General features: G+C 43.6%; 2 protein-coding genes across 2 annotated transcripts in view; one reads left to right on the plus strand and one right to left on the minus strand.

Annotated features, from left to right (window-relative positions):
* lyrm4 (LYR motif containing 4) overlaps positions 1-8128 on the minus strand; it is a 73028-nt gene extending 64900 nt beyond the window's left edge. The window contains exon 1 of the mRNA XM_072678706.1: positions 8039-8128. Coding sequence (XP_072534807.1) covers positions 8039-8124 — 86 coding nt within the window. The 5' untranslated portion in view covers positions 8125-8128. The remainder of the gene's footprint in view (positions 1-8038) is intronic.
* A 229-nt stretch (positions 8129-8357) lies between these two features.
* The window catches only part of fars2 (phenylalanyl-tRNA synthetase 2, mitochondrial), a 198708-nt gene continuing 181245 nt past the window's right edge, over positions 8358-25820 (plus strand). Inside the window, exon 1 of the mRNA XM_072678708.1 lies at positions 8358-8375. The gene's annotated coding sequence lies outside the window, so the exon portion shown is untranslated. The remainder of the gene's footprint in view (positions 8376-25820) is intronic.

Consider the following 25820-nt stretch of genomic DNA (forward strand, 5'->3'; position numbering starts at 1 on the left):
GGCGTATAAGTGAAATACTCTCCATGACAGTAGGGGGAGCTCAAGAGCTAAAAATACCAACGCTCACATAATACTGCTTTAACTTCAGCTGGATCTGCACCCTTTCTCATCTACAGTGTTAACAGAGCATGACCGTGTGGACTGACCTCACCAGCAGGTAGGTAACCAATTACCTACCTATAGTAATGTAATAATTACCTACCGATGATCTCAAAAATCATATTGCATCAGCAAATGATTGCTTAAATCATCATACACACAAGCTGGAAGCAAGACATGAAACGGGTTGTGGTGGCTGGACGACGGTCAGAACATCTCCAAAATATCAGGCAGGTGTTCAGGTGGGGTGTTCTCAGTATCCAGTGGTCAGTACCTACCAAAAGCGCTCCAAGGAAGAACAACAACAACAATCGGTGAACTGCCGCCAATGCAAAATCTCCTAGAGGAAAGCGCCGCATACTCTGCTCCAACACACCGGCCTGCAGACACCGGTGACGGCCAGCACTGCACCGAAGCAATGTGGAAAGAGGCTATCTACCCACCCTGGAGAGAGCAAGGCCAGTTGTGCTCTCTCTGGGCTTCTGCTGCCGATGGCTAGCAGCATGACCGGGATTCGAACCAGCGATCCTCTGATCATAGTGACAGACATGATCCACTGGACCACCCGGGCCCAGGGAGGTGGTGTTAATGCTAAGGCTAATTGGTCCATGTTTGGTCACTCAAAGCTACTTAGAGTATGAATAGTGACCCAGTGGAGATCCTTTAGCCTGCTAAATGATAGCGAGTGAGGGAGGGCAGTATAGACCAGGTCTGTTTTAACCCATCCCTGGAGGTAAGCACACACACCTGGAAAGGTGGGCAACCACCTAAGTGCTGACTACTTAAAGGCACCTTAGCCATGAATGTTAACAGAGGAATATTCCCCCTCCCCCATTTTCTGCTGGTCCAGGGGATAGAACTGGCAACCTACCAGTCCCTGCTTCTCTCACCTTTAGGCCACAACGACCTTCAGGCCCCGAATGAGCAAAAAAACCCAAATGAAATCCGACAGAAAACTGCATACAAACATGCCTTGAATCTGATTGGGCGAAGGCATTTAATGTCCTGTTCACATGGGACATGCCAAAAATTTGATTTGAGCTGCCTGCCTGAACAAATATCACAAACAATATATGATCAATCATGATCAATATGACAGGAAGCTAGAAAGAGACCAATTTTGATCCGGTCGACTTTAACAAAGCAGCTCCGCCAAGAAAGTGGCGTCTACATCTGTGCATTTGCTGCATTTCAAGTCAAACCTGCACCTCAGCCAGTCATGTTTTGATGCTGGGATACAAATTTAGTCTGCTTGTGCTAAACGCGAGGACGGGTAGGCAGCTAAATGGTAGATTGTTACCGACAGAGAGACATCCTCTCAATCTGGCACAATGCGATGCTTGGGCACCTCTCTGAAGTGATCAAACAAACCGACTTGGCTCGGAATAGCCTATTTTCAGAGGAGCGCCGAGAGATTTCTGAGGGAGAAACGGCGTGTGATGTGGGGAGAGCTTCTCCCAGATCACTTATTTATCCGAGGCTTTTAAAGATTTAATTCCTGACAGCTTTATGACTAAGATCGAGTGTACACAAGTCGTCACAGACTGCGCGAACGTAGAGCTGGAGTACAGAGCCACAGGGGAGGGTTATATTTAACGGGGAGGTGCTTTTACGCAAGAGCTGTCCTACTTCCAGCCGTCTGCTAATACTGCTGCTGCGATTCTGCAGTTCTACGTACAGTCAATAAAGCACGTCCTTCTCCCCAGAGCCTCGCCATCTCTGCCTGCCTTCTCAGATGCCTCTCTGCATATCAGTCATTTCCTTAACCTGAATCAACTTCAAATAACACCCGGCCTCTTTCATATCTCTCTATCTCTCCCTCCTTTTCCCCATGTTCACTATGTACCCGTCTTCCCCTCCGGCTGCTTTTTTTCATTCATTTACTCCTCTCCTCCCGCGTCCCATTCATTCCTACCCCCGCCCTCCCCCTCTTTACGTTTCCGCCACAACCCAGCTCTCGCTCACTGTTTCAAACACCTCACCCTCCTTAGAAAACCCAAGCAATTCAGATCACATACACTGTCAGCTCTTGCTTGCGGCGCTAGCCATGAAGCTAAACAGCCCATTTGAAGGTATATTACACTCTGCAATGGCTGCACAAAACCTGAGGAACGTTCAGCCCGCGGTACAAAGCGCTTTCTTAAGGCCTGAATTATTTAAGAGGTTATACTACACAATGAAACAGCACTGAACACGGAGAGCGACGCTGCCCAAGCAGAACAGGTGGAAACTGTAACAGCAGCAACAAAAAAAAAAACTGTCAACTTGGGGTGTAGCGGTACGGCCAAGGTACGGGCTCACGGTTCGGTGTACGCAGTCGCTTGGTGAATACTCAGCACACGCTGTATTTCAATTTCACAAGCATGCCTGCCACCCCGAAACTAGGGATGCACCGATCCTTCTTTTTCTGTTCTGATACAGACACATGAACATGCTTATCGGCCGATATCCGATACCGATCTGATACCAATGTTGGATTAATAAACCATCTGACCATCTGGGAGAGACTTAAGGCATCAGGATTGATGTAATCATTACTTTACTAACTTTGCAAAACAAACTATAAGAAATGAACACATATTAATGAACCTAATTTCTCTATTTGTCACTAATATATAAATATAATAACTGTGATGAACCTTGGCACAGTGTTGTCTGGCCTCAGGACTTTTATTCTGTGTCTGTGAGACTAAAGAGGAGCTAGCAGCCCCTCTCTCGCAGTTCTCCCTATATGACAAGCTGGATTTCTCGCTGATAGTTAATGATAGTTCAAGGGAGGGCGGGTGGATGGGGGGGGGTCTTGCAGTTTGCTATGATATGTGTGTCATGTCTTTAGGTTACTCTGATCCTGATTTACGAAGCGTAGAATACCACCGGGTTCAGACTAAGTGTCAGATACCCGATCCAGCTAATTTTGTTGGTATCGAGACCGATATCTGATCCTAGTATCGGATTGGTGCATCCCTACCGGAAACCTCAAAGGCTCATTAATAGCTCATTAATACTTCCTTTATGTTATGAAAATGAACGTCTGTTTTAAATGTCGTAACGGTCACTGCCCACATACTTCATGTAGACATGGATGTTATGCAATACATCCACTAGAGGGCAGTTCAGCGTCACACGTTTCTGACAACAACAGCAACAACAACAACAATAAATAAAGTGGAGGAGGTTGTGATTATATACTAACTACAAAAAAGGACGAAAGAGACAGCGGTGCAATCTGTCCATTGGATAGAACTGGCAACTTTCCAGTCTTAGGCCTGCTTCTTCAACCTTTAGGTCACACATTCTGACACCGAAACCCACATGATATCTGACTGGTCAAACCGAACCGCCCAAAAAATGAAAAATAATTGCATTCAAAAGAGGTTTCAACCCAACTGGATGAAGACATTTCATGTCCTGTTCACATTCACATGCACATTTTCAAGTGAGGTGGATCAGTCATGATTTAGGCTTGTGTTGCTGCCAGTGGTACAGGAAACATCTCACTGATGGAAGAGGGATTTGGAACACTAAAACGAAAAGTCGGATACGTCTTCCTTAACCACACTTTATCCTACATTGATGGACATTCCTTAACACTGCAACCATTCCTGCTTTGCCTTTTGACTTTTAGGTCTGGTCTCTACACTGCACTGGCACCACTATTTAGCCCAAAACCAGGCTTCATCAGCGTCCGACCCCCAGGGCCTGTTTACACCTGGCTTTAACATGCGTGTCTTGTGTGTCTGGATATTATCTGGATCAACTTTGACGGGATTCTGTTTACATTGGTCATCAAAACGCGTAATCAGTGTGGCCACACCCCATATTACCATCCCGCATAAAGAACACAGCGGCCCCATTCCGCTTACTAGACGACATATGATCACAGTAAACTTTTACACTTCTATTAAATGCAGACGAGATCCATGCTTTGTAATCCCATCACATCCATATGTCTTGGGGTGTTTACACCTGGCTCTTCATGCGGACAAGAGACTCCAGAGCGAGATCCGAGTACCACGACATGTTAATACCAAGGGTAAACAGCCCCCAAGAGTAGCATATCTGAATTAAGAGACAGTCTAAGCTCAGCAAGGTAGGTTTCAGCCTCTAATTTCTAATATTATTAAAGATGATGACCGGTTTAGGCCCATTTTAAAAGCCATCTGATCCACTTAGTTTACAGCTTCTAAAAAACGTCCCCATCATTTGAGAAGAAAATAACCTTCTCCTGCAGCGCAAGCAGTCTTAGTCCAGACTAGGTATGAGCGAACTGCATTATTATTATTATTATTATTATTATTATTATTATTAGTATTACACAACACCACAATTGTGGAGCAGGCTCACACTGCTGAGCCTCAGGTCCTTGTTATATTCACAATGTGTTATGCATGCTATGGTCACTCACAGAAATCCAACTCAAATGGGTCTAAATATGACCAACACTTAAGGCTGCTTCCTGTCTGCCAACCCCAATAGGCTGTTCCAGCAGCTGTCAACAGACCAAAACAAGGTTATGTCAAGACACAACGGCACTACACACAATCATGAAGCCTAATCACCTTCTCCAACAGGCTATTTTGTTCTAAGCCATAGACTACACGGACACCTCCCTGCTCTGCATGTTAGTCTCTCCTCCCGAAGCAGTGCTGATTATCAGCCTTCCTCAGGAGGAGCTCTAAGAAAAGCCCTAAGTGTGAATTCTCACACTGAAGCAAAGTTCATGCTGAGGCTGTGGTCTAATTAAGCGTTTTCTCTGAGACGGGGTCATTTACTCTACTGTTCAGAAGTTTGGGATTACTCATCATATGAATAATTTGTTATTTTATATTCAATAATAGTGAATATGTATAATATTTCGCTATTAATGAATGCAATAACTTTGAAAATGACAACAACAATTTATGGCAGCGATCTATTAGGAGTTTCCTGCCTTGAGATTTGATCCCCACTACTGACACATGAGGCATTTCTGAATATTCATCCATTATCTATCATTACACCATCTCCTCCTCTGCTCTGCTGACCACACAGGACCACTGTGTAGTTCTATACGTCCAGACTGTTTCTGGTCCTTCTGTTTCTCTGCATTCTTTAGCCAGCCTCCTTCCAACCTGTTCTTTAAATGCCCAGGACCCCACAGGACTGACCACCACAGAGCAAGGAGTATTTGGGGGGTGGGTCAGTCATTCTCTGCAGTGACACTGACTGACATGGTGGTGGTGTGTTTGTAGTGTATGCTGGGCTGATGGTACGAGAGAATCAGACACAGCAGCGCTGCTGGACTGTTTAAACCCTGTGTCTGTCCACTCTATTATTAGACACACCTACTCAACTACTCCACCTTGTAGATGTAAAGTCAGAGACAGAAGCTCTGCATCTGTTGCTGCACAATTTGTGCTGGTCATCATCTAGTCCTTCATCCATCAGTGCTCACAGTGCTCAGTTGGTTGGATATTTCTGGTTGGTGGACAGTTCTCAGTCCAGCAGTGACGCTGAGGGGTTTAAAAACTCCAGCAGCACTGCTGTGTCTTATCCACTCATACCAGAGCAACACACACACACACACACACACACACACACACACACACACACACACATATATATATATATATATATATATATAAATAAACAATAAATAACACTGATCAGCTGCCTCTTTCATTACAGTTTCACTGCAGTGCTGGGAATGACCCACCACTCAAGTTGTGGAGTTCGGGATGAGATGGCGTGGTGCTCATCCAACATCCTGACCTCACTAACACTTTTGAGGATGAACACAATCGAATCCTCGCAGCAATGCTCCTCCAAAATCTATCAGAAAGCCTTCCCTGGACAGTAGAGGCCGTTACTCCAACAGGAGCAAGATGCACTCTTATTAATACCCTTGATTTTTGGAAGAAATAATGAATGAGCAGGTGTCCCAATACTTATGGCCATATAGTGCTTCTCCTGTAGTCTGACCGAAATTGGTCTGGATCGCATGTTTTATTCAGGCTAAGCACATTTAAGCATATCGGGTTGGCAAGATTGACAGGAAAGTCTGAAAACAGTAGTTTGGCCACTTCCAGTTCAGCTCAACAGCTCTACAATTTTAAAAGCATCATCTGAGACTGTTTTCAGACTCTTCTAACTCTGTGGACGTTTGGAGAAACCGAGATCTTCTTGATTTCATCCTCTACTGTTAACAAGACACGCTCTATAAACGTAGACCCTTTAGTCCTCCAGAGCGCACCAGTACAGACCGTAAACAAGGACAGAAATAAAGTTAAACTCTTACATTTTGTTACTGCTCTACTGGAACAGGTGTGTCCCCCTTTCCCACTTTTGGGAAAACCAAAACACAGCAGCCCATCACTCACCGTAAGAAGGTGAGGCCACCTGAGGAACCTCATGAACATTTCTGTAAATCTCATTGACTGTGAATGGTGCAAAATCTAAAGTTGCTGAAAGTGAAATGTAGCCTAAATACAGGCACAGCTCCTTCTGTGTAGCCCACATACTGCAATCAGCCATAACATTAAAACCACTTGCCTAATACTGAGTAGCCCAGACGTGAGCAGCAGATTGAGAGGTGGACCTCCATGTGTAGATCACATCAATGAAGCTCAGGTAAACAAGACCATGGCTCCTTTCTTGAACTGATATGTCCACACCTTCAAACTACACTATATGTCCAAATGTTTGTGGACACCACTTGAGTGCATTCAGCTACAATAATCGCTCTAGTCACCAAATGCAATCAAAGCAAAATCCTTACAGCAGTGCTTTGACATTTTGTAGAAAGCCTTTCTTGGAAAGTGGATGCAGGAAACACTCTTTTTAAGGAATATGCAGGTGTCCCGGTACTATTTTTTTCCCTCCCACACACATTTCGGTCATCCTGATGTACCAACGCTTGGAAAGATGATGGGACTGATTCAGCATTACTATTACTATCACTGCTGCTCAGCATATCAGTGATATAGTGGTAAATCTGTGGAAAAACACTGGACTTATGGGATGTTAAGGTGACTTTTATACCATTTAATAGCTTTTAACTCCCTAGCTTTCTTCCTCCAGCTGATGAAGCTTCCCTTGCCTTGGGAATTGAACTCCAGTTGAACTCCAGGCTGACATTTGGAAGGTGGTGTTATCCACTACCATACCCTACCCTGCACTACACTACACTACACTGCACTGCACTACACCAACCAAGGTTCATCAAGTGGTGGCTCAGTGGTTAGAGCGCCGGGATATCGATAACAGGGTTGTGGGTTCGATTCCCGGGCTCGGCAAGCTGCCACTGTTGGGCCCTTGAGCAAGGCCCTTTACCCTCTCTGCTCCCCGGGCGCTGGAGTTGGCTGCCCACCGCTCTGGGGGTAACACGTGTGTGTGTGTACTCACTGCCCCTAACACATGTGTGTGTGTGAGTGTGTGTTCACTACCAGATGGGTTAAATGCGGAGGACACATTTCACTGTACACTTTACAGTGACAAATACGTGCACTTTTTTTTATTTATTTATTTTTTTTTACTTTTGTTTATATATATATTATTGCTTCTTTTTGTCCTCTTAGATTTTGTAAAGAAGGCTTGTGAAAACGTCAGGTTGTAGAAAGTGCTGTTCTTGACCTGACCTGACTGAAGGGATCCTCATGGTCTTACAGGTGACCTGTGTCTGACTCTAGATACATCTGCTGAGGTTTCTTATAGAGTGTACAGGTGTCCTACAGGACACTCGTGGTCTATAATGGTAACAGTGACCCTAACCCCCCTAAGAAAGCACTACTCAGGCTCTAATCCTAATTACTGTTACTATCCTCCTCAAAGGGGAGCTGACCTGCAGTAAGCCCTGCTCTGCTGTCAGTGAGGAGAACCCACACTCCCAACAGCGCTGTAAACACCCCCACCCCACATTGCCTCCACACACAAATCTAGCCTGTGTTATTAACACCATTACCTGTAGTTATAGGAGGGGAAATTCCTGCTCTCCTTCAGAAGACTCCGATAAAGAGACACCACCTGCGATCTGCTGGACGCCGCCATCTTTCCCAGAACCACGCTCAAAACACAGCCGGGGAGGCAGTCCGAGAGAGCGCCTGAGCAAAAACCCTGCTTCAATCGCCGCTTGCACCGCAAATGTGCAACATTTGATGGCACTTTTAGCTTAAATACGTAAAGGAAATAAAGTGAATACGTAAAACTATCAGCACACAGCTCCAGCCACTAAGTCGTTGTCAATATTGATCAGGCCAACTCGCAGGTCCGGCGTAATCAAACCGCCGACCCTGAGAGAGGTGAGTGTGACAGCTCCATGGCTGCTTCTCCAGCAGGGTTTTTTAATAAACCTTAAACCTTTTATTTCTCCACACTTTTGGCTGTGAGTTCAGAATCGAGGCAGTGACTCGGGCTCAGTCGAGCTGGTCTCCGCTGCGTGCTCGGTTCTCTGGCAGCTCTGTTGACTCACTGCCCAAAAAAGCTCCACTCGAGTGTCACTGTTATCATAGCTATCTGTCTGTGAGCAGACTGGGATGTTTTACTGGGGATATTTATAGTTAAACTGGTGCCTGCTCTGGTTAGAAACACCAGAATAACCCGTGGTAATAACCCGGTTTTTTTTAAGGCTGTGGGTGAGTGTATAGTGATGGACGAGTCACGAACGAGTCGGCACGTGTCGAATGAATCTTTTAAGCGAGTCGGTTCGGTTCATAAGCACGAATGAATCAAATGATCTATTTATTAGTAAATAAATGTAGCTATTTATTAAACCACTAAACTACTAATGTAACCTTGGTGAGTAAGGACACTGTGCTGTTGGCTGTTGTGTGTAGTTTGAGAGGCAATGTGAAAGTAAAGGCGTGATCATTTGAGGAAAATATGTTGGAAAAATTGTGAAATATTAAAGTAATGGTAAAGGTGCACGTATTTGTCACTGTACAGCAAAATGTGTCCTCCGCATTTAACCCATCTGGTAGTGAACACACACTCACACACACACATGTGTTAGGGGCAGTGAGTACACACACACACACCCAGAGCGGTGGGCAGCCAACTCCAGCGCCCGGGGAGCAGAGAAGGTAAAGGGCCTTGCTCAAGGGCCCAACAGTGGCAGCTTGCCGAGCCCGGGAATCAAACCCACAACCCTGTTATCGATACCCGGCGCTCTAACCGCTGAACCACCACTGCCCACTGGCAGTATGTCAGTATGACAGTAATGTCAGTAATACACCCTGACACTCTCTTTCCTTCAACTGCCCCTGATTTACTGTCACCATAAATATGCAGCTTGATGAACCTTGGTTGGTGCAGTGCAGTGCAGGGTAGGGTATGGTAGTGGATAACACCACCTTTCAAATGTCAGCCTGGAGTTCAATTCCCTGGCTGGGCAAACACCATACCCCCCACCCTAACGTTACACTAGGGCAAGACACTAACACTTCATGTTCATATCTGTGTAACATCATTCAGATGTAATTCGCTTTGGAAAAGAGCATCAGAGAAATACTCTAAATGGAAAAAGATAAGAAGGTAGATGGATGGATGGATGTATAGATAGATGGATGCTTTATTGATCCTGAAAGACAATCTAGCAGCCAGTAGCAGTTACACAATACAGCACAGTTGTACAATACAATAATAAGGACGGTACAGTATTTAAAAAGTATATTTTCTATATAAAAAATATTAACTATAGATGATGGCTATAGAGACTGCAGAGACATATATCTCCCTTATTACAATGAGGCATTATTTAACTAAAAAGGTAAAAGGTGAAGGTGCACATATTTGTCACAGCGAATTGTGTCCTCCGCATTTTACCCATTCGTGGTAATGAACACACACACACACACACTAGTGAACTAGGAGCAGTCAGCGCACACACACCCAGAGTGGTGGGCAGCCAACTCCATCGCCCAGGGAGCAGAAAGGGCCTTGCTCAAGGGCCCAACAGTGGAGCTCTGACCACTGAGCCAGCACTGCTCACTATTAACTACAAATTATAAAATATTTACTATAAATAAATAAATACATAAATGGAGTCACATTAACCTGATCTTTAGAAGATCATACTATCAGGTAGAGAGAGTCTTCAGTGTGCTCACTTGCCCATTCTGTCATATTGTAAGTCCAAAGTAGGGAGCTGTAGAATTGAGACATTTATTCATACATTTCCTAATTCATTAAATGTCAGAAACATCTGTAATTACATCCTTACACTTCTGTATAAAAACCACCAAAGTGGAGCAAAGTGGAGGGTTTAGGCTCTAATCGCAATAGACATCACTAGTAGAAATTTAACCGATTCTGCTAACTGGTAACTGGAACAGACAGTGAAATACTACAGGAAAAGATCAACCAAAACATCCTGCACCTTATGCCTGGGGTTACACTTAGGACCCAGCCCATTCCCTCCACCCCTATTCTAATCACTCACTACATTACAATCTCTTCACCAGGGTTATCAGCTAGTCACTTCCCTCCATCAGGGCTTTGCTGAGTTAAGGCTCCTCAGCCACCAAATACCTTACACTTGAATGTTGCTGTGAGCAGAATACTGTGTATCAGTGTAAAGTGGATGAGTTAGGATCAGTTAATGTCATTTTGCACACTTACAGTGCCTATAAAAAGTATTCACCCCCTTTCCCATGTTATTGCATTTATAAATGGATTCATGGTCAATATAATTTGGCTTTTTAAAAAATAAATTACAAAATAAAATGAATGTCAATTATAAAAATTTAATGTACAATAAGTGATTGTATAAATGTTTATCCCCTGCAGTGACCAACTGTTGAAGTAATTCAGCTGGTGCTAGTAGTCTCACAGTTAGCGAAATGGAGTGAATGGAGTGTCTCGAGTGACTGTAGTATAAAGACACCTGTCTGGAAGCTCCAGGTGCTGGCTAATCAATATTCCTGGCAACGAATACACCATGAAGACACAATAACAGCCCACGCAATTCAGAGAAAGGGTTATTGAAGAGTCGGCGTTGGGATGGATACACACACACACACACACACACACACACACACACACACACAAAAAATCCAGGTTACTGAACATACTAAAAGGAATATGGTGTAAATCTGCCCCCTCACAAACTGTGATTAGTGACTGGGTAAGGGAGAGACTAGTGAGGGAGGCCACTATGACTAATATGACTATGAATTTATAATCGGCTATAATTAGCTGGTCATTTTTGTGAATATTTTATCACTTTTTTCATTTTTTTATGCAATTCTGGTCAAATAAACCAAATTATATTGACCATGATTCCATAGGTATTTTGTATAAAGTAAATGCTGATGTTGGGAGGAGTGGCTCTGTGTATACGGACTCCATTCTGATCTGATAAGGCCGTTCTTCTCTTTGCAGTTACTTGGCTTCGTAAGAACGTTCAATCGCCATCACTTGCAGGGTGTCCAAATCGCTGTCCGACTCTCATGTTGGTTTTGTCGTCACGTTCGAAGACCTTATGCACTGGTGCACTCCTTCTAATTGATATCCCAGATGTCCTTGAATATCAATCAGTCTTGTTTGAGATTGGAGAGCTTTATTTTATTTATTTCCCTCCTAAATTGGCTCCTCGTCCGGCTCTGAATACTAATGTGTGCTAGCCACTGCTAGATGGGGAACTTTTGGCACTGGATGACTCATTTTAGGAGCAGCTGTAGGGATAAGATCAGCAAAATGGCAGCAGAAGCTGGACATGTTTGAAGTTATGTGTGTGATCAGAACCTCACACAAAGGTCTTAATTTGTGCTTGAAGAAATTGCAGACGTCTTATGGTGTATATGATCTGTTATGCCTTCTCTAAATAACACTGTTGATTTCAGAAGAAACACTGGGTGATGAGCTAAGTCCCCATGCAGATCCAGAGAGGACCTGTAGCACATTGACTGCTCTGGGTCAGATTTGAAGGAGTTAAAGGAGACTGAGTTAAAGTGTTAAAGGTTTTGAAGCCTGGTCATGTGACCATGTGGGTGGAGAACTTTTGGGTAATTGAGACTTGAGTAAATTGTTGAATATTGTAGTTACTTACTAACTTCTCATCCTGACCTTCAATGCCCACCTATTAGGCCTCACCACTCCTTACTTCAAAATACACCAATCAGTCATTACAGTTAAACCATCTGCCTAATATTGTGTAGGACCTCCTCGTGTGCCCTCTGAAGGCGTCCTGCGGTGTCTGGCACGAAGACGTAAGCAGCAGATCCTTAAATTCCTGAGAGACCAGGCCTATATGGGTCGCCGGTTTCAAAAGTTCCTAAGAGCATTTTTGGTAGGTACTAACTAGTGGTCAGTACCTTCCAAAAGTTCTCCAAAAAAGGAGAGCTGGTGACCGGGTCAATCTGAATGTTGCGTACCAAACTAAAGTGCTCTAAGGAACATTTGAAACTGGCGACAGGGTCATGGCTTTATGGCTTTCATGGAACTGCTGCTTACTTCTTGGTGCCAGACACCACTGGACACCTTCAGGGCTGCCTCGAATGGTCAGACCTGTTGTGACGGGACAAGAGGTACCTACTCAAAGTTAGGCTGGTGGTACTAATGTTATGGCTGGTCGGTGTACGATGGCTTCATACTTCTACTTGTAATTAGGTAGGACTTTGTCTTCATAAACATTTCCACTACAGACTCAGAAGCACAGGGATCCCCAGGTCTCTCCATCAGCTTCAGGGAAAAAAGGCCTGCATTTCTGAACAGCTCGTCTCTCCCGTTTCTCTCCGCTGTGAGGAGAATAGATTGGTGCTGTGATTGCAGAGACAGGCGCCGTGTTCATGATACATGATTGTGATGAGATGTTGTGCTCGATGAGGTGCGGAGAGTGTTTCTGGGGAGGGGAGGGGTTTAAAGGGTGCACACTCCTCAGCATTAGCTTCAGAAAGGTCACCGATGCGTCCTGTTTGCAGATGTCCTGCCTTTGAGTGTAAAGGTCATGAGCAGCAGGAGGGGCGGGAAGCGAGGGGAGGGGGGGTGGGGGTCAAAGCGGCGAGCTGTGAAAGAGGTCAATGGATCCAATTGATTCCTCATTCCGAGGCCCAATTAACAGAGGCGGTAAAAAGCCGAGTTGAGATGTTAGAAGCGGGAGAAAAAGCACACTTGCTAAACAATGATTGATGGCGCTGCACGGGGGTCGTTTGTTTGTCAGGCTGGGTGTTGGTGACGCTCCTTCTTGTCTGTTTCAGTGTGCTGTGATGTTTATCTGCGAAAACATCTTTACTGGTCGGTCAACCTGGGGTGGGAGGGGCGTGTGGGGTGGTGCAGGGCTTAATCCAGAAGTGTACGACAAAACATCTACACTACCACTTTCCATGGAATTTTTGGGAACTTATTGAAATTAGTAGGAAGTATTAGATCATTTAAAGAAACTTCATCAACGTATCGTTTTTTCGTCAACAGCAGACATGAAGGCATAACAATACAAATAACTTTGCCATGTGAATAAACAGGAAATTATGTGAATTAACAGAGTTTAAAGTTTATATTTATATTCTAAATTGATATAAATAAGTATTTATTAGATATAAATGTGCCCCTCTGTCCTAGAATCAGAATCAGAAATATTTGATTGATCCCAGGAGGGAAATTGCAGTTGTTACAGTTGCAACCATTTGTGTAAGAATAAACACTCTATAAAATGAAGAGAGACATTTGAAGAGAAAAAAAAAGAAATATGTACATATATATATATATATGAATTATATTTATATGAATATAGAAAAAAGTGGCATAGTGGTAGTAACTGATAATAAATATGGAAAATTATTGCACTGAAGTTATTGCACACAAATTAACTTGAATAACATTACTATTATTATTGCACATATGAACAGTATAATCTGAGTACTGCACAGATGAACCATGAACCTACCTCAACGTGTATAACTATAACTCCTCCCTTAACATGTATAACTATAACTCCTCCCTCAACGTGTATAACTATAACTCCTTCCTTAACGTGTATAACTATAACTCCTCCCTTAACGTGTAGAACTATAACTCCTCCCTTAACGTGTAGAACTATAATCTACCTCAACGTGTATAACTATAACTCCTCCCTTAACGTGTAGAACTATAACTCCTCCCTTAACGTGTAGAACTATAATCTACCTCAACGTGTATAACTATAACTCCTCCCTTAACGTGTATATCTATAACTCCTCCCTCAACGTGTATATTTATAACTCCTCCCTCAGCGTGTATAACTATAATCTACCTCAACGTGTATAACTATAACTCCTCCCTCGACGTGTATAACTATAACTCCTCCCTCAACATGTATAACTATAACTCCTCCCTTAACGTGTAGAACTATAATCTACCTCAACGTGTATAACTATAACTCCTCCCTTAACGTGTATATCTATAACTCCTCCCTCAACGTGTATATTTATAACTCCTCCCTCAGCGTGTATAACTATAATCTACCTCAACGTGTATAACTATAACTCCTCCCTCAACATGTATAACTATAACTCCTCCCTCAACATGTATAACTATAACTCCTCCCTTAACGTGTATATCTATAACTCCTCCCTCAACGTGTATATTTATAACTCCTCCCTCAGCGTGTATAACTATAATCTACCTCAACGTGTATAACTATAACTCCTCCCTCAACATGCATAACTATAACTTCTTCCTCAACATGTATAACTATAACTCCTCCCTCAACATGTATAACTATAATTCCTCCCTCAACATGCATAACTATAACTTCTTCCTCAACATGTATAACTATAACTCCTCCCTCAACATGTATAACTATAACTCCTCCCTCAACGTGTATAACTATAACTCCTCCCTCAACGTGTATAACTATAATTCCTCCCTCAACATGTATAACTATTACTCCTCCCTCAATGTGTATATCTATAACTCCTCCCTCAATGTGTATATCTATAACTCCTCCCTCAACGTGTATATCTATAACTCCTCCCTCAACATGTATAACTATAACTCCTCCCTCAACGTGTATAACTATAACTCCTCCCTCAATGTGTATAACTATAACTCCTCCCTCAACGTGTATAACTATAACTCCTCCCTCAACGTGTATAACTATAACTCCTCCCTCAACGTGTATAACTATAACTCCTCCCTCAACGTGTACATCTATAACTCCTCCCTCAACGTGTATATCTATAACTCCTCCCTCAACGTGTATATCTATAACTCCTCCCTCAACATGTATAACTATAACTCCTCCCTCAATGTGTATAACTATAACTCCTCCCTCAACGTGTATATCTATAACTCCTCCCTCAACGTGTATAACTATAACTCCTCCCTCAATGTGTATAACTATAACTCCTCCCTCAACGTGTATATCTATAACTCCTCCCTCAACGTGTATATCTATAACTCCTCCCTCAACGTGTATAACTATAACTCCTCCCTCAACGTGTATAACTATAATAGAGTCTTTTAGAGTCTGATGGTCACATATGTGGGATAATAAAAACTAATATCTGAGTTATATAATGGAAAATGTAGCATTTGAGAAGTTGGCTGAACAGCTGAAAACAAATTAAAAAGTTTAAAATGACCGTATTGTGATTTGCAGGATACAATGTGTTTACTACAGTAAGACTTTTCATTTTACAGTAGTAATGCTGTAAGAAACTGCAGCTTTTTGTGACTGTGTAGTAACACCCTCTTTGGCAGAAATCACAGCTTGCAAACACTTTTTTGTTTAAAAGGTCTTTTTAAAAACTCTCAGATAGTCTTTGATAGATCTACTCATAGAGGAAGCCATCCTCCTTTGGTTTGACATTTGCATCTACGATTTGCTGGATGGCACGATTTTGTGATATTCATTTTTCCCTTCAGCCGTGCGATTATTGCCAGCACAACCCCAAAGAGTGATAGAACCACGCCCATACTTCACAGTTGGTATTAAAAATAATCAGAAATTTGAACTTTTTAAACTTTTATTGGTGGTTGAATCACTAAATTCCCTGAAACAGCAGAATAAACGGGTATACAATAGGATGAAACTCAAACAGCCTTCCCTGAACATATGGGATGAGTAACTGACTCTACCAGTGAAGCTGAGCCTTGCCTGCTGTGTGCATGCTCCTGCACACCCCTCCCACCCCCACAGAGTGTGGAGAGTGTGAAGTGGGAGTGCAGGGGTGAGTGGATGAGCGGGCGACCCTCAGCGCTCTGCTGACTGGACCGGGCACAGCGGGTGAGGGAGAGTCACTCGGCTCCCACTCTCTCCAGCCCACTGACTGCAGCGCTGCCGAAGAGAATGGCGAGGTCGACTTGGGCTGTCGTTCCGAGAGTGGGCCGGAGTGTGTGTGGGAGTGGGAGAGGAGGAGGAGGAGCAGTTAAAGATGAGAGCCTCTCCATTGATTTCCAATCTGACTCTTGTTACAAGCAGGCGCAGTTTGTCCCGTGGTTAGTGTGGCATTAGGGCAGAAATAAGGTTCTGCCATCTTGACACTTGAGGATGAGCAGTGTGGGAGTGAGAAGACTAGGACCGGCTTATTTAGAATTATAATATGGAAGACTATGTTCCTTTGCTCAGATATACTCTGCTTAATAACTTGGTTTAGCCAATGAGCAGAGGGCGGAGGAGTGAAATTAAAGGCGCCTAACCATTTGCACAGGCCACATTGTGCATTACACACACACACTTTCATGCACTGGGTCTCTCTTTCTACCACATCCCAGTGGTGTTCTACTGGATTCAGATCTGGTGACTGGGAAGGCCATTACAGAACACTGAAGTCATTGTCATGTTCATGAAACCAGTCTAGGAGACCTCTGCTATGTGGTATGGTGGACTATCATGCTAAAAGCAGCCATTAGAAAGAGGCTAAATTGTGGTCATGAAGGGATGCAGATGGTCAACAACAGTACCAAAATAGACTGTGGCATTCGAGCGATGATTTATTGGTATTAATGGACCCTGAGTGTGGCAAGAAAACACTCCCCACACTATTACACCCATTACACCACCACCTCCACCAGCCTGGACTGTTGATACAAGGCTTGGTTGGGTCTATCGATTCATGCTGTTGTCGTATCGTCTATCAGCCTCAGCAGAAATCCAGAGTCGTCAGACCAGGCTACATTTCTCCAGTCTCCAAGTCTGTGCTGAGCCACTGCAGCCATAGCGTTCTGTTCTTGGCTGACAGAAGTGCAACCCGATGTGGTCTGTTGCTGTCGTAGCCCATCCGCCTCAAGGTTGGACATGCTGTGGATATCTTCTCAACACAGTAGTTCCTGTAGGCTGAGCCAGTATGGCTATTCTCTGTTGGCCTCTCTCATCAACAAGGCGTTTCCGTCTGCAGAACTGATGCTCACTGGGTGTGTTTTCTTTATTGCACCATTCTGAGTGAACTCTAGAGACTGAGGTGTTAAAAATCTCTGAAAGTCTCCGTCCATCAGTTCTTAGGCCACAATTCTGACAAGACTTTCCAGTAGACTGGGATTTTTGCCACTGCTGGTAGACCCGTATGACCGTATGCTTCCATACACCTGCAAATCCAGCTACGTCCTTCACTCTACGGCCTTTGGCCAATCACTCCTTTTAGACAATCATTAATTTAGCTACTTTACGACCCATTTTCCACACATCCAATGAGACGCTCCATGCACTGTACCACCTCTTCTCAAGTTACTACCACCTTATGTTCAGATTCCTTTGTCCATTTTATTTCATGACCTTATCAGTATATGTTAAAGCACACAGACCTTTCTATTGCTTTTTATTATTTTTTTATTATTTGCATCCTTTAGCCTTTTAGGAAACTCATCTGCCGTTTTATTGCTCTGATGTCCCTGGTTGTAGCGATAGGTCACCCCAGGCACAGCCATGTGAGTAATTCCGCCACTAAGGCTCTCTCAGTGATGCCCATCTCTCCTGTCCTCCTACGGCTCTCTTTCTTCTCCTCAGAGAGGTGAATGGCTGGTCACTGCGTTGCGTGTAGTATGGATGATTCAGGCCTGAAGTCCATTGATCTATCTCTCATGTGCAGAAAGCTGGAAGAATTCAAAGCAGGTATGGACAGTGGTCAGATCCACGAGGCAGAATTACCTTACCTAGCTACGAGAGTCCTCCCTCCTGCCACCCTTCTCATGACTTTTTCTAGAGCGGGAGTCAAATTCTCTCATGCTGTTGAACATTGTATTGATCTCCGTGTTGTTGATATTCTCCCCGCTGCCGACATGTTGCTCTCGGCTTACTCAAAGGGAAATCTAGTGCAGAAAAGTGTAGAAGTGTCTAAAAGTTGCTCCGTGATAATCCAGGCCTCGCTCTGAATGCTCTCAGGGGGGGAATAGAAAGTACTGTTAGATTGGAGAGAGATGTCAATCTGTCACCCATTAGTGTCGGCTTCAAACGCAGTTGTGTGGCTCTACCCGAGTCTCGGCGAGAGCTGGTTTTTGTATGAAGGAGTCAGCAGTATCAGAAGCGCTCCCCATGTGGCTCTCTCCGCCTCCTGATGAGCTCCAGGAGCCGCACAGCCGGCGCTGCAGGGAGCGGAACGCTGTTATTAGCGCAGGCCCAGGTTTCTTAGCTCAAATGAAACCAGTCCATCTTCACTCTCTGGCCTGTAGCTGTTCATCAGTCAGCCAAACAGGCCGATTCCTTTTAAGCCATTAGCGAACATGTATGTGTGGTGTGATCATCTAAACGCATTAGGGGCCATTCCGCCTCTCCTGAAGTCCTTCCAGCATGGATGAGAACATGCGCGTTTCATCCTCGCTCAAATGCCGCTGAGAAAGACTGACTTAAGGGGCCAATTTCATGTTAAATTAAACAGGGTGTTTACTGTTACTATGCCTTTAAATAATGCATGTATTAAGTATTTTAAGTTTTGATGTATAAATGGTAAATACTCTATATTGACAAAAATATTGGGACACCTGCTCATTCATGGTTTCTTCTGAAATCAAGGGTATTAAAATATCTTATTCCGCTTATCCTGAGTCTCTACTGTCCAGAGAAGAAGGCTTTCTACCAGATTCCGGAGGAGAATTGCTGTGAGGATTTGACTGCATTCAGCGACAAGAGCATTGGTGAGGTCAGGATATTGGATGATCTAGTAAATACACTATATAGACAAAAGTATTGGGACACCTGCTTCTGAAATCAAGTGTGTTAAAATGAGAAGGCTTTCTATTAGATTTTTTTTAGCATTGATGTGAGGATTTTGCTGCATTCTGATTGGCTGCTTGGGATTGTTTTTTTTATTCAAGAAGCAGTTTGAGCTACACACTTATGGCTTTGATGTAAATAGGCGGAGCTAAACTGCTGTAGGTTAAACAGGTGGACGTTTATAAATGTATTGGTTTTTATGATCACAAAATGTCTGAATGCAGCTTGATTTCCATTAATGGGCAGCATGGACTTGATGAGTTTCCATTTAAAAACTTTTAACTGTGTTTCCACACTGCATCAAACTCTTCATTTAAAAAAACAACAAAAAAAAAATCAAGGAAAATGAGTTTGTCTGTGACCGAAGCCCGTTAATACTTTATTCCTGTAACGACTGCGGAGGACAATCCAGCAACTCTGCAAACAAATCAATGCGAGACGCAATAATAAGGGACGCTAATAAGGCTGTGAAAACTGTTCGTGATCTGTCCAATTAGGACCGGGGGGTATTGGGTGCTGTCGATTGAGACGATTTTGTGCAGTGGAACAAAATTACAGCCGAAAAAACACTAATGAAGAGAAGACAGGTTGCAATCTCAGCAAATAAACCAAGCAAATCAAATAAGGCTGAAAGGCTCACCTCCGGCGGAGCATATTTTCAGACTGTCACTGCAAAAGCAGCACAACAAGTTACCACTCAGTACCAAAAGAAGAGCGTGTTCCCCGTCGCCGCGTGTTTGCTTAGCGCAGTAAATAGTGTTCTGCACAGCTCGCAGACAGGTTCAAGCAGGGATGCTCGAGATTGCATGACTACTCTTGAGGAGAGGCTTCGGGTTGTGGGGACAGAGTTTGATACTGCAAGCTCAAAATAGTTAAAAATACACCTTATGTCCAAATGTTTGTGGACACCCCTTCTAATGAATGGTGTGCAAATGCGCATACACACACACACACACACACACACACACACACACACACACACACACAGACAGCTCGTCTAGTCCTAGTAGAACCTATTGAAACCAAGCTTATTAGAACCAAGCTGCCTAATGCCAGGCGTGGGCTAGAGGGGTATATAGTTGACTGTGGAAATTAGACCACAGCTCTCATTAGCATTAGAGTAACTAGTCTCTACTGTCTAGGAAAGGCCTTCTACTAGACTCTGGAGCATTGCTGTGAGGATTTGATTGCATTCAGCATCAAGAGCCTTAGTAAGGTCAGGATGCTGGATGATCACCCCCCCCCCATCTCATCACCCCCAACTCCCCAACTCATCCTAAAAGTACTGCATGGAGCACCATCATCATTCCAGAGAACACAGTTCTTACACAGCTCAATGCTGGGGGGCTCCATACCCCTCTAGCCCACACCTGGCATTAGGCATGGTGCCAGTGGGTCCATGTTTATCTGCTCCAGAAAGTCATATTCTATTGGCAATATAATAGAATAACTAGACAAGCTACACAGATTCTTTAAAAGGGGTGTCCACAAACATTTGGACATATAGTGGACATTTACCAGCAGCATTTGGCAGCAGTAATTAATAGAACATTAATTTTAACTGCATTAGTAACAATACCGAAAAAAGTTTTATTGCTCTCTAATGCTGATCCAGGTAGATTTTTGCATTTTTACATATTTGCATGTATCGTTTTCTGTGGATATGAACCTTAAAAATGTCAGACATCGGCATCAGCCCTGAATTCCCACATTGGTTCAGCCATTACTCAAAGCAAACAGTAGGCCTATGTTTTACTGAGCTGTTACCTTGCGCCAGTTTAACATCTGTGGCTCTTTTCATCGAGGTGTTTTGGACCTGGGCCTTTAACATGATTATCTGCTTTCTTCGACTCCATGCTGAGAATTCAGCCTCACTCCCAAGTGGCTAATTGTGCAGCTGCCTTAACCACTTCCTTTGCTGTTGGTTTAGCAAGATGTAGGTAAATATATTAGCCAGCGTTGCGCCGGTAATGACTTTTATGTTGGAGTCATACCATTTGTTTAGCTGTCGCGGAGACGAATTAGCTGGTGTGATAATTGTTGGAAATTGCTGGAGATGCCCTGCGGAAAGGTAGAAGATCAAGCTGCTCAGAGCTTCACCGGTGGAGCTTAACCGGGACTTCCCTGAGCTGCAAGGATTGAGTCGTATTAGGATAGTTAATACAGTGCAGATTTAGATATTGGAGGATAGCCTGAGAGTTTTCAGAACTTTCCCTGCCTAACTATCTATTTCCACCCACCAACAGATGTGTTTGCTGATGTGTGTCTCAGCACTGGGTAATTTGCCAGATTAGGTAGCCATGCATTCACACCCTCCTTCCATATTATAACGTTCATGGTTGCTGCTCCATCCATATGTTACGGCTGTCATTTGCTAATAAATTGGGTGCATGTTCGCGCAGTAGTGTGTCTAAGGAGAGCGCACCGGCTCTGGGCTTATGAAGGCTTGTAGCTCTGCAGGGTTCTCCCATCTGCTCGCTAAAGCTCTTCCTGGCCCTGCTGGGCCCTCTGCATCAGGCCGTGCCCGCGAACAGTGGCCAGCACAGCCGCCGCCGTGCCAGCTCCCTTTTCTGATGTACTATGGGAAATGCCCCCTGCCAAACCTCCATTCACTTCCTCTTGCCGGGCACCTTACACGTAGGAGTGAGAGCGTGATCAGAGATGGGTGTGGTCCTGTAGAAGTCTGTTCATCATTCATACTGAGATTGTCGCTGCGGAAATTACACTAAATGTCCTCTGTGGTCGCTTGCCTGCCATATATGAGCACACTTCCTGTAGTGACGCTAAACTAAACATGTATAGCTCAAGCTGTCCAGAAGCTTTTCCTTAAAATATTAGACTCAGTTCTTTAGTTATTTACAGTTATTTACAGTTATTTAGGCCATCATTGAAGTAAACCAGTCGAGCTGCCGGTGGAGCTGAATACATCCGTGCAGTGACTGGAGTTCACTGAGAACACAGTTACACTGCTCCACAGCTCAATGCTGTAGGGGCTTTATGCCCCTCTAGCCCACGCCAGTCATCATCCTGTTTATGTTTGTCTATCTGCTCCAGAGAATCCTATTCTATTGCCAGTTCTTGCTAGACAGGATGAACATATTCTTTAGAAGGGGTGTCCACAAACATATAGTGGACATATAGTGTGCCTTTACCAGCAGTATTATATTTGTATATTTGTTTAACTGCATTAGTTAACTTACAGAAATGAGTTATTATTATTATTATTGCTCTCTAATGCTGATCCAGGTGGATGTAGTCCCAACTTTTGGGACAGTCAGCAACCAAACCTGTGTTCATTAGTCACCTGAGTCATTATTTACAGAAAATGAATCAGAATCATTAAATAATAAATGATTGAAATGCCAAAGTATGTAAAACATACAATAATACCAACAGCAAGTTAGGACTAAATAATAATAACATATAATAATCTCATACATTTCTTTAATTAGGAGGAGAAACTGAACTGAACAGAATGTAATTAAATAAGCTGATACTTTGTCTTAGGAGGTTATACATGTGCACCAACAAAATATACACCGATCAGCATAACATTAATTACCACAGGTAAAGTGGAAAATATTGATTCTCTTCCTCCACAGTGGCATCTGTGGTCAAGCGTAAGAATCTGAGACAAAATAGTGACGGCTAGACGACTGGGTCAGAACATCTCCAAAACATCTGGCAAGATTTTTTTTTTTTTTCTGGTATCCAGTGGTCGCTATCTACCAAAAATGCAACCGGCGACAGGGTCATGGGCAACTAAGGCTCATTGATCCATGGAGGCCCCATCTCACAACTTCCAGGACTTGGTGCCAGAGACTACAGGACACAGCACAAGCGGGGCTTACTCCGTATTAGGGAGGTAGTGCTAGTGTTCTGGGTGATCAGTGTACACTGATGTGCAAAAGTTGGGGCATCCTTGGTCTAAATGTATGTTCCTCTGAAAAGTTAAGCGAGTTGAACTGATCTTCAGTTCAGAAGTTTAAGGTTACAACATTTTAAGCACCAGTGTTTTTATCATATCAATAAATAAATAAGTAAAGGGAGGGACGGCCAACCCACAAACGCACCCACACAGAGAAAGCAAGGCCAAGTCAGGAATGGCTGTGGCATCACTGGGCATTAAACCTGCATTCTCCTGATGATGGAACCGGTGCTTAGTTGGCTCCACCACTCAGGAGCCCTGCCAGTGTTCTGTATTCTTCACGTATCTATCTGCTGATACTGATATGTTAACATTCAGAAGATGTAGATTTATGTAGGCTTATAATTGCAATCATATGGTGATATTAGTGCGGTGGCTCAGTGTTATTTAAACAGTCTGCTCTTCTGGGTTTCAGTAAATACATCATACACAGCCATAACATTAGCACCACCTGCCTAATAGTGAGTAGGTTTCACCATGTGCCGCTACAACAGACCTGACCATTCAAGGCATGGATTTCACAAGACCTCTGAAGGTGTCCTGTGGTATCTGGTGCCAAGATGTAAGCAGTAGGTCCTTAAAGTCCTGTCAGTTGTGAGATGGAACCTCCATGGATGGGTTGGCATCAGCGAACCTTGGATGCCCATGGCCCTGTCGCCTTTTCACTGGTTGTCCTTTCTTGGACTGCTTTTGGTAGATCGTGACCACTGTACAACCCACAAGAATTTCTCTGCCTTTGGAAATGTTCTGCCCCAGTCGTCCAGCCATCGCGATCTGTTTTTTTGTAAAAGGGTCCCAGATTTTTATGCTTGCCCAATTTTTCACCTTCAAGAACTGACTGTTTACTCGCGGTCTGATATATCCACCCCTTGACAGGAGCTGCTGTACATGAAGAAAACCAATATTAGTACCACCTGTGGTACTAATGTTATGGCTGATCCACATAAGATCTCCCAAATCTGTGTTTTGCAGACATTTTTAAAGCATTTTTCAAACTCTTGACTTTTCATCTTAAAATCATTATGTTTATTACTTCAAAGCAAACTGTTGGCAGTCATCGTCCGCCTGAAGTCTGCAACCTGACACTGAATATTTTCCCAGGTGACGCTCTGCCAGGCCTGTAATGAGCCATTTTCAGATGCGACTTGTTCTCGCCTTGAGTCTCGTCTTCAGTGAGTGAAATGCATGCTCAGTGGAGTTCAGTTTGGGTGATTGATTCACACAGTCAAGACTATTGCACTTTTTGGACCTAAAAAACTCATTGTCCTCCTGCAAGGTGAAGCTGCGAAGGTTCACGAGGCACTCTGTCGGGCCTGAGCAGTTGCGAGGCTTCTGTGCGCTTCAGAATTTATCTTGCTGCTGCCCTCTGCAGTCATATCATCAATGTTTCACAGGTTCTGTATTTTCCCCCTAGGCTTCCCTCATCCTTTCACTCAGGCGCCTTCGCTTCAGTGTAATCTTCATCTCATTTGTCTGTAAAACTTTATTCTAGAACTTTTCACTCTAGAACTTTTGGTCGATCTTGGACCTGCTTGGCTGTTAAGCTCAGCAGGGCATTGATGCTCCTCGACTTCGTATGTATCAAACAGTTGCTAAAAGCTCATGCTGAAAGATGACGGACAGCTTGATACCTATTCCTAGGAGTTGGGGATTATCCAAAAACCATTGTCCAATTACTTTTGCCCCCTGAATTGGCTGATCATCCCAGACAGATGCTCAAAATTCTGTCATAGCCTAACAAAAGCTGTCTCACGGTCCAGCTACGTAGTAGATGTACTGCATGATGTAGTGCAACCTTGTGAATAATGACTGCGACTGGTCTAATTGAGCCATAGCAGAAATTGACCACCAGACAGAGCCACTGATGAGAACTGACAAACTGGATGAAAATACAGTTCACTCAATTAGTCCAAGTGAAATGCCATTATGACAATTAGAAAGAAGGCCAGTGCTCAGAGGACTTCATTTCATCAATTCATCAGTAAACTAAAGCAGTCATTAAGCTTAACCAATATTGGCAGGATACCATATGATGTGTCTCCAGCCTCAATAACCACATGTGCAGGAGTACAACAAGCAATATGCTACAGTGGCCTGCAAATATTGGACCTCCCTGGTTAAAATATCTGTTATTTTGAACAAGTCCGTAATCTCATTTTCAAAAGGCCTAAAGATGACTGGTATCTAGAGTTGTCCCGGCCCGATCCAGGCATGTTTTTACAGAACGGGTTTCTGCTATTTCAATCCCAAACTAGTTCAAAGTCTTTATTTTAACCATAGCGTTCAGAGCGCCCTCTGGGGGCCTCAACTCTCCATTAACGGGCATTATTGCCCAGTCGGCAGCAGTGCGGGCGTTCCCAGAAGGTAAATAAAAGAGTTGAGAGTCTGCAGTGTAGTAAATCTCACACACACACACACACACACACACACACACACACACACACAGGACGTGATTAGACTGCAGTGTTGTAAAGGAGCTGGGAGCTGATTGGTCAGGGAGGAGAGTCAGACTGGATTATAAGATATTAAACACTATAAAACAGTCATTTTAAGAAAAATCTTGAATAAACTAAATCAATAAGTCTAGAATGTCTGATTATAGAAACTGATTCTAAAAATAATCAGCAGTATTAATTAAACTGTGTGACTATTATTTATACAAACACAAAGATTAGGTGGGTATCAGCTGATACTCAG

Source organism: Salminus brasiliensis, chromosome 5 (genome assembly GCF_030463535.1).
Source record: "Salminus brasiliensis chromosome 5, fSalBra1.hap2, whole genome shotgun sequence".
Lineage (NCBI taxonomy): Eukaryota > Metazoa > Chordata > Actinopteri > Characiformes > Bryconidae > Salminus > Salminus brasiliensis.